The sequence below is a fragment of the Vulpes vulpes genome, chromosome 2, assembly GCF_048418805.1.
Source record: "Vulpes vulpes isolate BD-2025 chromosome 2, VulVul3, whole genome shotgun sequence".
Lineage (NCBI taxonomy): Eukaryota > Metazoa > Chordata > Mammalia > Carnivora > Canidae > Vulpes > Vulpes vulpes.
In genome coordinates this window covers 80,537,763-80,551,448 of record NC_132781.1, presented here as the reverse complement: position 1 = coordinate 80,551,448, position 13,686 = coordinate 80,537,763, and the positions used below count along the sequence as shown (strand labels likewise).

At 42.4% G+C, this 13,686-nt stretch overlaps 1 protein-coding gene across 2 annotated transcripts; it reads right to left on the bottom strand.

Moving 5' to 3' along the window:
- Window positions 1-574: 574 nt before the first annotated feature.
- Window positions 575-13,227, bottom strand: CNGA1 (cyclic nucleotide gated channel subunit alpha 1). Of its 2 annotated transcripts, none has more exons than XM_072749050.1 (9): window positions 12,654-12,680; window positions 11,924-12,044; window positions 10,722-10,844; window positions 9,743-9,805; window positions 5,962-6,003; window positions 5,762-5,872; window positions 4,742-4,849; window positions 3,894-4,000; window positions 575-2,404 (listed from the first exon to the last, which is right to left on the bottom strand). In XM_072749050.1, exons 2-9 carry the CDS (start codon window positions 12,028-12,030, stop codon window positions 990-992), a joined length of 2,076 nt encoding a protein of 691 aa, XP_072605151.1. In that variant the 5' UTR covers window positions 12,031-12,044; window positions 12,654-12,680; the 3' UTR covers window positions 575-989. The 2 variants fall into 2 exon arrangements, with proteins under 2 accessions (XP_072605151.1, XP_025872348.1); XM_026016563.2 differs by lacking the exon at window positions 12,654-12,680 and adding an exon at window positions 12,898-13,227 and having other exon boundaries at window positions 867-2,404.
- Between the last annotated feature and the right edge of the window lie 459 nt (window positions 13,228-13,686).

Here is a 13,686-nt window from a genome sequence, read left to right as displayed (position 1 = left end):
GGGTAAATGGTGATGGGCATTAAGGAGGGCACTTGATGTAATGAGCACTGGTTGTTGTATCCAACTGATGAGTCACTAAATTTTACCCCAGAAACTAATGCTATACTATGTGTTAACTCACTTGAATTTATTTTTTAAAAAAATATTTTATTTATTTATTCATGAGAGACACAGAGAGGGGCAGAGACACAGGCAGAGTGAGAAACAGACTGCCTGCAGGGAGCCCGATGTGGGACTCCATCCCAGGACCCCGGGATCATGCCCTGAGCCAAAGGCAGATGCTCAACTGCTGAGCCATCCAGGAGTCCCACTAACTTGAATTTAAATAAAATCTTGAAAGGAAAAAATATATTATAAAAGATTCCTACATTTTATGATTCTTAATGTTACGTATTTCTATAGAAGTGTAGATATGTGGAGTTTGATTTGTCACACTTTTCTCATAAGAAGTTTCTCTTCACCACCCTTCCTAAGTCCTAGACTACAATGACTAATATCTTTAAAATGACCCTGAAGCTCTAAAATATCCTAAACTCCCTATTAAATTATCAAATAAATAATATTCACCATAGTCTTAGGATTTATTTTACTTTATTGCATTCTAATCCTTTTTAAAATGGTATCCTGAACATGACATACACGGTAATTCCCAGCTGCTCCTCCACAATGTAAAATGCCTGAAAGTGAGGGATACTTGTTCGCTTTTATAGAGTATTACATAAAAGGAGCATATATGAAAAAAATCAGGAAATGTAGATACTGACAACTTAATCATTCTATATCTTTGCACATTATCCATTCTGAAAAATCCTAAGGACAATGATTGTTAATCACAGTACCTCCCAAGTGGGTGCGCGGGCCTTGTATCCTGCACCAAAGCCCATTTTCCTTATGGAAACACTCCCCCAGCTGAATCTCCCTCTTCTTCCAATTTAGAGTCGCCTAAACCAAAAGGATCATGAGGCACGTCCTTGTTAATGACCAGCTTCTCAGTCCTGTGTGGAGTCCAGGGGCCTACTTTCATCTCCCGTTCCTTCAAGAGCTGAAAATTCTGTGTCAATAATTGGTTTCAGAAATCTCTCAACTTTGGTTAGTCTTTGCTTCAGTTTCTGCTGCATTGACTCATACTCAGCCAGGATCCGAGCAAACCTTGTCTGCAAGAGGTCTACTGATCCCTCCATTCGGGTGACCTTCTCTTCCAGGTCTTTAGGATCACTTCCAGCATTTGCAATATTTATATCCAGTAGACCATCTTTCATCAAGATTTGCTTTCCCTTCTCTTCTAGCATAGTTTTGGCATCTGGGTACTCAGTTAGAGCTTCCATGAGGTCATCTTTTGAGAGACAGAACAGATCTGAGTAGCCAATACTTTTAATATTGGCTGTTCTTCGATTGCCAGCTTTGCTACCTTTAATGTTAAGGATACTGATCTCGCCGAAGTAGCTGCCATCACTCAAGACCACGAACTGAGTGATTCCATCATCTGCCACCACAGCGAGTTTGCCTTCCTTGATGATGTACATCTCTCGTCCGATATCCCCTTTCTTGCAAATGTAATCTCCAGGACTGTAGACTTGGGGTTGTAATTTCAAGACCAATTCCACCAACAGCCCAGCTTCACAGTCCGCAAAAATGCGCACCTTTTTTAAAGTGTCTAAGTGAACGTTGATGGCGATCTCTGCTCTCAGCTTATCAGGTAGATACTTGAGGACTTCTTTCTCATCAACTGTTTTTTTGTTGGTCCACAGATAGTCGAACCATTTGATAACTCTCTTTTCCATATCTTTGCTTACATTTCGGAAATGCATATATTGCTTGATTGCATCAATTCTTGCTTGAAATTCTGCCCTGGCAGCATTCATGTTGGAAATCATAGAACCTATGTTACCAACGATGGTAGCAAAAATTAACACTCCGATTAGGAAATCAACCACCACAAAGACATACTCAGAATCCCTCACGGGAGGTGGTGTTTCACCAATTGTGGTCAAAGTCAGTGTAGACCAGTACAAGCTGTATACATATTTTCTAGCCAAACGGCCAAATTCAGGATCGTTAACGTCAGGATACACCCACGTATCATTTCCAAATCCAATAGCTTTGGAAATAGAGAAGTACACACACGCATTCCAGTGGATAATGATGACGATATACATAACAAGGTTGGAAATCCTGAAGATATTTGGGTAGTTTGTTCTTGTTTCTGTTCTCTGGAAGAACTCAAACATTCGAGAGATCCTTAACAGTCTGTTTAATCTAATTTCTGGATAGTTCCACCCCAGCTTAAAATACAGCAGATCAGTTGGTATTACTGATAGAAAATCAAGTTTAAATTGCAAGTTTGATTTATATTTCTCTATGAGCTTAGCCTCCTCCCTCACCAGCAGTCCTTGTTCTAAGTAACCTAAAATAGAAAAAAAAAAAAGTCATGTTTTTGTTTTTATGCCATTATGAATTTTTCTAAAATAACCCTCAAGGAACTTCATCAAGTTCAAAACAAGAGTTCATTTCCAGTAGGGGCCCCTGGGTGACTCATTCTGCTAAGCATCCGACTCTTGGTTTCGGCCCAGGTCATGATCTCATGGGTCATGAGATCAAGCCCTACGTTGAGCACCGCATCAGGCTCTAGGTGCAGTGAAGAGTCTATTAGAAGATTCTCTCCCTCTGCTCCTTACCCCACTTGCTCTCTCGCTCTAAAATAAATTTTAAAAATTTTAAGAGTTCATTTCTAATAAACATGCTTTTAACAATGTTATAAGATATGAATACCGATTAAAATATGGTTATAGAAGATAAGATATTCTTTTGAAGAAATAAAAAACAAAACATTGTAAGTGCAAAAGTGAGAGATTGTAGGCAATGAATATATATACTTTGTATATATTCAGACCTCTGTAGATCCAGCATCTCTACCCAGGTAAAGCCATTCTTTTTATGAACAGCGTTCTTGGAAATTTTTCTAAATGCCCTAGTGTTGCGCCTAATGCCTCATGCTAGTCTATTGTCTGAATCCCAGCCCCACCTCTGAAGCTTGGGTACCAGCCTTATTGTCCATTATGTGTATTCCTTCCTTGTCCCCTCAATGTGAAGAATACATGTCCTTTGAAGGTTCATTTTCTCTCTCCTTCTTGTTCCCCAGGCTTCCTTAGACATCTGGGATCCTACTTGCTCCTGCATTTTCAAAGTGGGCTTTGAATTTTAACATTCTGATACATTTCTCCATGGAAAGAATCTGTTCCCCTTCCTAGACTGGCTACCAGAGGTGTGAGCAGAGCATGGCTCCAGCCCACTGATATTTGGAGCATATCCCTATTTTAAATAATGATTCTTAAGTGCTATTCTCTGTACGGTGGTTACCTTTGCACACAGAGAGCAGTGTAAAAATGATAAGCTTATACCTACTTGTCAAGAATACTTAAGGGGAAGCCATCAGATCCTGCTCCCTGGTCAGTAATGCCTCGCCATGACCACAAAGTTGAATTAAGGATTTGTACCATGTTACAAAATCTCTAGTACAGCTCTGCTGGGTATACTGGTTTCACCCCATGCCTCTTCCTGACTATCTGTCTGTTAGGTAGCAATTACCCTTTCTCTACAGAACTAGCAGAATCTTTCTGTTGTCTTTATTCCTCTCGCATGGCACTAACCCCATGAGCAAGTTAATGGGGGGAAAGCCACCAATCCACACTCAAAGGTTGCCTAGTAAAATGAATCAGTTGTAGTGACCTAAGCTTGTGGGTAGGTATATGGCACTCTTGCTTTCAAACAGCTTTTTCCTCTAAAATAGATTTTTAGGAGTTTATTTTGAGGAACACTTCAATGACAGAATTTCAAATTATACTGTAGAGGTAAAAGCGCAAAATTACAAAACATCCAAAGCCGAACACATTTACCTGTCCTTGTTCGTACAAACATATCAAGAAGATAGACTATATCTGATAGGTAATCAAAAATGATCCAATATTCTAGGTAATCAGACTGAAGTTCATCAAAACATGCTCTGTAAAAGAAAAACTTGCATAAATAAAATGAAACAGGGGCAAATGCAAATGAAAGTCTTCTCTGAGTAATTTTTATCACGTTAAGAGATATAATACACTAAGGCTGATCAGGTCCTTAGGGTCAGTTTAAACAACCATGGCTTTTCTGAATCTGAGTGGTTGGATATAGTTTTCTCATGTTTTTGAATTCCAACATTCTTTCCATTACACTAGTTCACTTCATGAAGACATCAAATAAGAATAAATGGTCTCAAGCTAATGTCAAAATACAGATAACCAGGTTCTTTTTGACTATTTGTACCCAAAATGCTTCAAGGAATGTTCTTGGTTCTGGATGGCTGAGATGCTTACTGTCTAAAGGACAGAGAACCAGAGAAATCACTTGGGAAACACATCTTGTTCTAAAACAACCCAGATCTTTTTTTTTCCCCCACTCTTGACAACATTTTTTTTCTTATGGGCCTAAATAAATAAATAAATAACAAAGTTTCTCCCCAAATTCTAATTAAGTGACTCAGCAATCAAAAGTTCAAAAATATCCTTCTACTCTGCATCTAAGTATATTGGGAACCAAAGCACCCACTCCTGATTTTAGGAAAACACATCGAGAATAATGCAACCTCTCTTTACAGCCTGTGGTATAGAAAAGAGGTATGTCCCAAAGAGCCCTGGACCACACTGTTAAGTCAGGTAACTTAGAAATTAGAAGCAGGTCGAGATCCACAAAAATATATAGATACCTTGCAATAACCATAGTCCAGTTGTACATAACAGGTAAAGTGATGCAAAACAGCCAGTTATAGTACATGTTTCCTGCAGGATCAATAACCATGACCTCTTTCTTCTCCCTAACAGCAATTAAAAATAAAGTAGAAGGTTACCAAGAAACAAGGACATTTTTATTTCACGTATCCAATATGGTTATGTCCATCACCTACCTGTAATGAACGATACAGAAGTAAGCTGGAGATGCTCACTCTACAGGGAGAAGACTAGCCTGGCATGAGTGTGCCAGACATAAGAAATCGCTTAGTGAGCGCTGGATAGATAAATTACTAGTCTTACATTAAACCTTACATTAGGCTTTTTAAAAGCCCTTGTTTTATTGTGGTGCTACAGCCATTTCTATCAATCCAGCCACTGAGAAGGAACAGTGGCACAGATCATGCTAAACTCTGGATATTCCATAGACCTCTTTGGTAGGTTATGGGTGATGAGAGGATGGAGTGTTGCCATTCCCCGTAGCAGGTAACAAAACAATCAGGAACTACAGGAACTAAACAATCAGGAAAGGGAACTCATGGCTTCTTTCTCACCTGTAGGGAAAGAAGAATGTAACACAATCTAATAAAAAGTATTTGTTCATAAGCATCTATGAAGGATGAAGAGGCAATAGAGAGCAGAGGGAAGGAAGGAAGGAAGGAAGGAAGGAAGGAAGGAAGGAAGGAAGGAAGGAAGGAAATATTTGCTTAAATGGAAAAATTTTTAAATTTTCTAGTATCAAGACTACTTTGTGGGGGTGCTGTTGGTAGTGGGGGGGGGCTAAAGATTTTATTTTTAAGTAATCTCTACACCCAGCATGGGGCTTGAACTTACAACCCCAAGATCAATAGTCACATGGTCTACCGATTGAGCTAGCCAGATGCCCCAAGCCCATATTATTAAGGATTTTTCCCTTTATAAAAACTTCAACAGCTTTCAGGAAACTCCCTGCATCCAAAATCCATTATAAATTCATTCCTAATTTCAGTGCCACTTACTCTTCTTTCTTATCTTTGCCTTTCTCCTCTTTATTTTTCTTCTCTTTTTCCTTTTCTTTCTTCTTTTTCTTCTCTGAGTCCTTTTTATTTTCATTTTTATCTCCTGATTTGCTGAAAAGAGAGAGATGTGGTTAGTAATAAAGCACAGAAATATTCTGGGCCAAAAAATCTGGGATCACTCATGCCAAAGTCTAACTTACCTCTTCTTTTCTTTTTTCTTTTTCTTTTTTTCTTTTGGTTCTCTAAAGAAGAAATAATATTTAAGTCACATAATCAAATTACATTCTGACTTCCATTCTTGTTTACTTTCCTCTCTATTGAGCAAGAATTCTGAGCCTTGCACTCAGGGACTTGCCCCCATGCTCAGAGACCACGTACAAAGGGGAACAGAACATAAAACTGGATGAGGGAGAACTGATTGCTCTAAGAGCACATTCTTGTGATACAGGCTTTAACATCGGACCACAGATCCTAGGAAATGGTGCTAACACACTGCTCAGATGTCTCCCAGAAGCTCAGAAAAGGTGATGGCTCATGCTAAGTGGAGTAAATTACAACGTGCCGTGGTGGATAATGGAGAAAGGTATCAGAAAGACTCAGAGAAGTAATATGCTATAGTGGACATGCCAAGTAAGGAAGAGAGCCCACCAACTGACTACAGTCCCTCAGATGGTTTAGAGGACACAAAAATAATAAGGAATGTGCTCGTAGGAGGGGCACCAGCATCGCTGAGAAAACTCAGTGGTGCGGCCCTCTGTCAGCCAGGGCTGATAGTGATAGATGCCAAACTGGGTAGAGAACTGGGTTCCCTGAGAGCAATAGGGATAATAGAATCTGGGAATGAGAGGTCAGTGGCAGGGCTTACTCATCAGAAGAGGGATGGGTCCAATAACTATAATTAGCATTAAGGTGAGCATGGGTAGACAGAGGACCCATGAGTCTATGGAAGAGGTTAATAGATCACTATATCCTACTACAGGTAGATGCACATCCTTTCGGCTTGTCGGGACACTGTTTAACATATACATAATCAGAACAGATCAGGAATGGATGATCAGGAGGTTGAGAGCAAGTTAACCCAATAAAAAGTCACACCCTCATGGATAGTTTCTAAACCTGAGCCAATTCTCAGAAATGAAACCACTGACTGAAGCAGAAGCTAAGCCCTCACGAAGAAGGACCCTGCAAGACCTCCACAAATGTATTCAGTAATGATTTCCCCAGTCTTTCCCCCAAAGAAAACCTGTTGGTGGGTTATTTAGGTGGCTGCACCTGGGGGAAAAGGGAGTCTCTAGATACATTAAAAACTATTTGGCATGAGACCCAAGCTGATATTGAGGCCCAGGGATTGAAGTATCATGCCTCCCATTAAAGTTGGTGGGGGGAAGCAGCATATGGTAACCTAGTAATAACAGAATCCATGATATATGACTTACGGGTCTTCCACTGGGTCTAAAGCCCCCCACTATGACCATTTCTCCAATTCCTCAATGTAAAAGCAGGAAGTATATATTTGGTCATGAAGCAGAAGCTTCAGCCCTACTAGTTCCTTGGCTTATAGAGTAAGAGCTACATAATGGAGAGGGCCAAGTAGAAGTCCTCACATTGCCTCCTGTCTCCTGGCTGAAAACAACACTGCATCCTGGACAGAAAAGAAAATGCAGTCCTTACAGACCTACTGCATGTAGTGGTGGTGGTTCCCTCCCATCGCCATTTAATACAAAGTCTGGTCCCTACACAAAGCCCATGGATACTTGTGGGTGACAGTAGACTGCAGAGAGCAAAGAGTAGTCCCAATTGCAGCTACTGTGGCAAATGTGAAAAGCAATGCATTCATGCAGTTCTACATCATATACCTAATGCTCCAGGTCAGTCATGGTGAGTGTATTATATTTTTTATCACTATCAGGGAAGATGATCAGAAATAGTTATGAGATGCAAAATAGAACACATTTATAGTCTTTACCAGAGCTATGTTCTCTCTTCTTCTTAATGTCACAACACAGCCTAGAGGGACTTTGACCATCTGGATATTCCTGAGAACATCACATTTCTCCACTATATAGGGCCTTGAAAGAGGATGAACTGACCATGGGACACAGAGTGACTACTGACCATGACCTGGATTCTGTCAGAATTAACAAGTTATAAGGTTGTACAGCAAGCCATCATATGATGAAATGGTTTATTTGGGATCGAGCAGGTGGCTCGGTACCTTCCCTCCATGTCATCTACCACTGTTGTATCAGCACCCATCCCTCAATTGTCCACCATGGCCATATGTGGGGGTCTTACAGGAGCAGCTGATGGAGCATGGTCTAGGCATGGGTCAGCCTGACATCGAGATGCAAGCCAAAATGGGCTGTGTCTACCCTATGGCCCTACTTTAAAGGTGACTCTAAAAGATCATGATAAAGTTAATCTTCCCAATGGCACAGCTTCAAGCAGTGCACAATCATCCACTTTGTATGGAAAAGGAAATGGCCAGGTATGGATCAAAGAACCAAGGAGTTTAAGTGGGAGTGACTCACATAGGGAGTATGTCCTTCTCATCCTCACAACTTTATGCTCTGCGGATCCAGAGGTTTCCAGGTTTCCAGGTGGATCATGTGTCTTACAGGCAACACAGTGTCCCATTAAACATTAAGCTGTGACTACTCCCCAGTCACTTTGGGTCCCTCATGTCAAAAAAACCAGTAGGCATGAAAGGAAGTCACCATATTGGCAAAAGTAACTGACTTCTTTCATCACACCTAGATGGTCTTGCTGTTATATGATGGGTTGGGGGGATGGTATATTTGGCACACAGGTGATCTGCTCTGGTGTCTTTGGTGTGCTCCAGCCCAGTTTTAGTGGTAAATGGACAAATAAAGCAGCTATAACTCAAGAATGGCACGTAGCCAGGGGCTCACATTGTTCACGGATAAGGGCCTGCATCATTCATTCCACCAAGAAAGTCATCTAGACCAGCAGAAGTGCTGGCCAGGGGGTGATAGGAGTCTTGAAAGGAGAAAGGAATGCAGGAAAGGAGAGCATAAGGAATTTCAGTTAAAGCCTCAAGACCAGGTGCAGCTGTCAGGGACCTCAGTTTATCCCATTAACCTTCCTCTTATAAGCTTCCTCATGGAAAAGAAGAACAAGACTACTAGAGGAGGTGTTCCCAAATAGGGTGAATTTTCTGCAAGAAGAAAGCAGAGCTGAACAGCACAAGCAGCGTGGGGTATGGATGCAATAGCACACAGAACTGTGGCACTCATTCCCCCCACCTGCCAAGAGTATTGGTTGCTGACAGGTCACAGTCTCCCTCTCCTTTGGCTGGCTTTGGCTGAAGGAAGCCACCATGCTCCAAGTTATGCCCCCCATCCTAGGCACTGCCCTTGATCAATGACTGCGTGAGGGCAAAGGCCCAGTCCCACTACCCGACTATGACACTACTCTGAAGAGCCATCCCTGCTCTAGAGCTCCCCATATCAACTCTGTTCCTGAAGTTCAGCTTCTCCCTCTGCCTGGTCCTGCTCACCTAACTCCCTTCTAGGTATCGTTCCTAAGAGTGCTCCCAATAAACCTTTGCGCACACACCTCCCACTCAGAGATTGTCTCCTAAGAAACTTGACCTAAGACGCGTTGGCTTAGAATAGAAGGGATTACTGATATTTCATTTATTTTTCTACACAAGGAGAGGCCATTGCGTTTACATTATAGACAATGGTTTTCTGTATGTATTCAAACACATACATACACATACATACATACATTCATACATTCATACCTACATTCATACACACAGGCTGCTTTCAATCTGGGTAGTCACATTTTTCAGATATAAATAACCAAATGACAAAATAATAGAATACCATTGCCATTGTAGTAGATAGAGTTTTCCTAATAAAGATCTCCTCTATAGCAGATTCGAATATATTCCTACCTTTTTCCTGGTATTCCTTAAAAGCAAAGCTTTGGTTCTATTGTAAATGTACTTACTGCTCCTTATTGCTGCTATTGTTAACATTGAAAAGCGCGATGGCACCAGGCAGGTACTGCTCCCTGAAAAATGAAGATGTACAGTGAAATCATAATCGTTACCAACTGTATAATGTTCATGGCAAGCAACAGTCTTAAAGAACAAACTCTTTGTTCTAACTACTGCCTAGACAATTTTTGAAAATATAGAGCCTCCATGAGTTGCTGAGTATCAGTGCTATGAACCAAAGTAATTACTAAAAACCTATTAATCAATGCTAACACCCAAGCTTAGCATCCTCCGTGGCCTCAAGTGAGCCACCTTGGATGCTGCAACTGCCAGGAAGGGATCTAAGACTTAGATTGTCAGGGAAGATGGGAAGAGAAGAAAAGATAAATAAAAACAGTGGGAAAACTGAAGGTGGTCAGTGGGAAAAGGATTAAGAGAGGGGGAAAAGGGAGGGAACAAAAGCAAAATAAAAGTAAATATGTTCCACAGGATGGGAGCCCCTGATCCACACTGACAACCATATTCCCCTCACACCCTCAGAGTCACGGGTATGAAGTTTTCATGAGTGTTTCATTTCCTATGAAGGACTTCTAGCTTTTCTTTTCTAGCTACTCACAAATGGGACACAGCTTTTTAGAGGAGCACAGCCAACCCCTCCCACGTACAATTGCTTCAGGACCCTGAAAGAAGGGTCAGAAAGAAGTCATAGGGGACTGGGGCATGAGGTTCTTCAGGGACAAAGAAAGACAGGCCTCTGAAAATGACCAGCAAGGGTGTTTGTGACTTGAGGCCCCATGGACATGAATAGTCACCAGGCTGTGGCAGTTTTCCAAGAGAGGAAAAGGTGAGTAGCAAGTGACTCCCAAGATCCTCTGAAGTGGGGGTAGCAGGAGGGTTTGTCAAACTCACTAAGTAGAGAAGTAGAATACCTATCCTTCATCTAAATAAGAGTTTAAAAAGAGCTATGGAGGAGTAGCTCATACTGCTCACCTCTGTGATGGATCCCTTCTCTGTGAGTTATTTCTACAGGAATCCCTTGCATGGGGGGTTTCATTCTCTGATTCTTCAAACATGGAGGCACTGTCGTCATCACCACCATCATCAGAAAAGGAGCTATGGTCCAAAAGGTGGCAGAGATGAATCAGATCAATGTTTTAAATCATTACAAAAAAATGACATTTCTCATTAGGAGGACCATTGCCTCATCTTTTCTCCTTCCCTCTCAAATTAACATATAGCCTTTTTAAATTAGAGTGAAATGAGAACTTTCAGAATACACGGAATTAGGGTATATGTGTTATTCAGTAAAATTCGTATAATAAGAAACTACTTTCTAGGCCCTCCATGTTTCTATTATTGGATGCATTGATTAATGTTAATATTTATCAGATAGAAAGCATGATATCTTTGCTTTAGGTCACCTTATACATTGTATGAACTAACCTGTAATAACATTTCTTTCCTCAAAAAAATAAATTCAACCACATTTCTACCCATTCAATTCATTTGTGGGGTAACCATTTTATTTATTTTTAAAAATCAATTAATTAACATATAGTATATTATCAGTTTCAGGGGTAGAATTTAGTAACTCATCAGTTGCATATAATACCCAGTGCTCATTACACTGCATACTCTCCTTAATGCCCACCACCCAGTTACTCCATCCCTCTACCCACCTCCCCTCTGGGAACCCTCAGTGTGTTTCCTATAGTTAAGAGTCTCTTAGGATTTGCCTCCCACTCTGATTTTGCCTTATTTTATTTTTCCCTCCCTTCCCCTATGTTCATCTGTTCTGTCTCTTAAATGCCACATATGAGTAAAATCATATGTCTTTCTCTAACTTATTTCGCTTAGCATGATCTAGGGTAAACACTTTAAAAACATTTAGCATTTCATACTTTGTATTATTTCACATCCATCTATGGCGATGCTGTCTCTGTAGATTTGAAATGTCCCATAAGGAAAGGCCTTGCTAATGATTAAGGAAATATATGGCATAAGTGCTTCTAAATAATGACCACAATAAACCTATGTTCATTTGTGAGACAAGTTATGCTGTTCCAAAGTATCAGTAAATTGAGTAAATTAAATAAATTACAAAGATCAAGGCCACAAATTGAAAGTGAAACTGAAATTAAACCTAGTTAAATTTAAGAACAGCGAGTGGTATTAAAAATGCAACAATTTACCTGCGTGCCCCATTTTCCATCCTTCTTATTTCCTTTTCAATATCTGGAACAATCACATTGGGAATGTTTACAAAAGAGTACCATGTATTGACAATATTTTTCTTCATGGTTAGTTTAATATCTGGGGAGAGAAAAAGCCCTATTAGAAGGATTTTATATATTTACCCATTTAATCAGAAGCTTCACGCTACCATTCATCCAAGGCTGTCATAACAATTTTATTTCCAGTTATATGTAGGAATTATTCATTAATAGAATACAGATGTGGCCTAAACCCTTAATTAGCACTAGCTCATTTTTAGTGTATTTTTTAAAATTCAAGAATATACCAGAGGTGTCGAACTTTTTATTTTGGATTTATCCCAGCTTTAAAATATTCAGGCAATGTAGGCCTAGAACAGAACTATGGGGCCCTCACATACACATCAAACAAGTAACGATAAAAAAGCACAATAAAATACCAAAATGATGCAAACATTCAAAAAAAGGAGGGGGTGGAGGGCGGGATTCCTGAGGGGTATTCAAACTTCGGAGTGAAAAGCTTTTAGTGAAAAAGCTTAGCTTTTTTTTTTTTCACTTTTTTTAGCAAGTGTTCTAAATTATTCGGACACGTATAGGGCTCGGCTTGGTGCAGCCCCGCCAGGCGTGCGGAGAAGGCGCGGAGCGACCAGAGGGCTTCACCGACGCCCTCAGGTGAGTCCGAGCCCGCCCGCGGACAGCACGAGCTCACCTGCCGCTCTCGCTGGGGCGCGGCGGACGGCGCGCAGGCGCACTGCTCCTCGCCTGCCCGCTGAGGCCCCGCCCCCGCCCCTCGCCCCGCCCTCGCCCACTGAGCCCCGCCCCCGACCCTATAGCCCCACCCGGCCCCGCCCCGAGCCTAACCCCGCCCCCAGCCGCCCGAGCCACGCCCCCACTCACCGAGCCCCGCCCCAGCCCCGCCCCCGAGCCCGAGCCCCGCCCCCGGCCCCACTCACGCCGGGCCCGGGTCCCCGCGGTGCTGCGGCCGCGTCCCCGGGAACCTGGGTCAGTTCCTCGCGGGGCGAGCGCAGGTGCATCCGCCGCTTGGCGACCCGGGCATCCAAGCCCTGCGGTCCCGCGGGGCCCAGCTGTCCGGGGGCGCCCCTCTCCCCTCCAGACCTGCGTGGGGGAAGGCCTGGGGCCCAAGGGAAGCCCCGCGAGTCCGGCCCAGCCCCCCTCTCCCGCGACCAAGTTCCTCACTCTCCTAAAGCGCCAGGTGTCCGCGGGAGAGAAAGACGCGTCATCATCGACGTGGTCACGGGCTCCAGGAGCAGTGCTGCTGCTGACAGCTCCCGCGCCCAAGGTGCACGCCCGCCCGGGTGCGCTGGGGAGGACCCCAAAGGGCCGGCTCGCAGCACGACTTCCACACCTCCCCCCCCCAACACACACACACACACACACACACACACACACACACACACACACACACACCACTCGCCTGGCCTGGCCTCTAGGTTTTTTACTATATGGCTTGGGGAGTTTTCCTTTGTATTTTTCTACCATGATTCTGATTTGGGCAGCAGCAAACTTGCCTTTTTTTGAAAAAGCAAAAACCAAAAAGAAAGTTTAAAAAGAGAGAGAGAGAAAAGCAATCATTTGAGGTGGGAAAATGCATAAAACAGTTCATTCTTTATTGTAAAGTACATTAAAGGATGACTTGCTGGGGAGCCTGGGTGGCTGGGGTCATGATCTCAGGATCCTGCGATGGAGGCCACATCAGGCTCCCTGTTCAGGGGGGAGTCTGC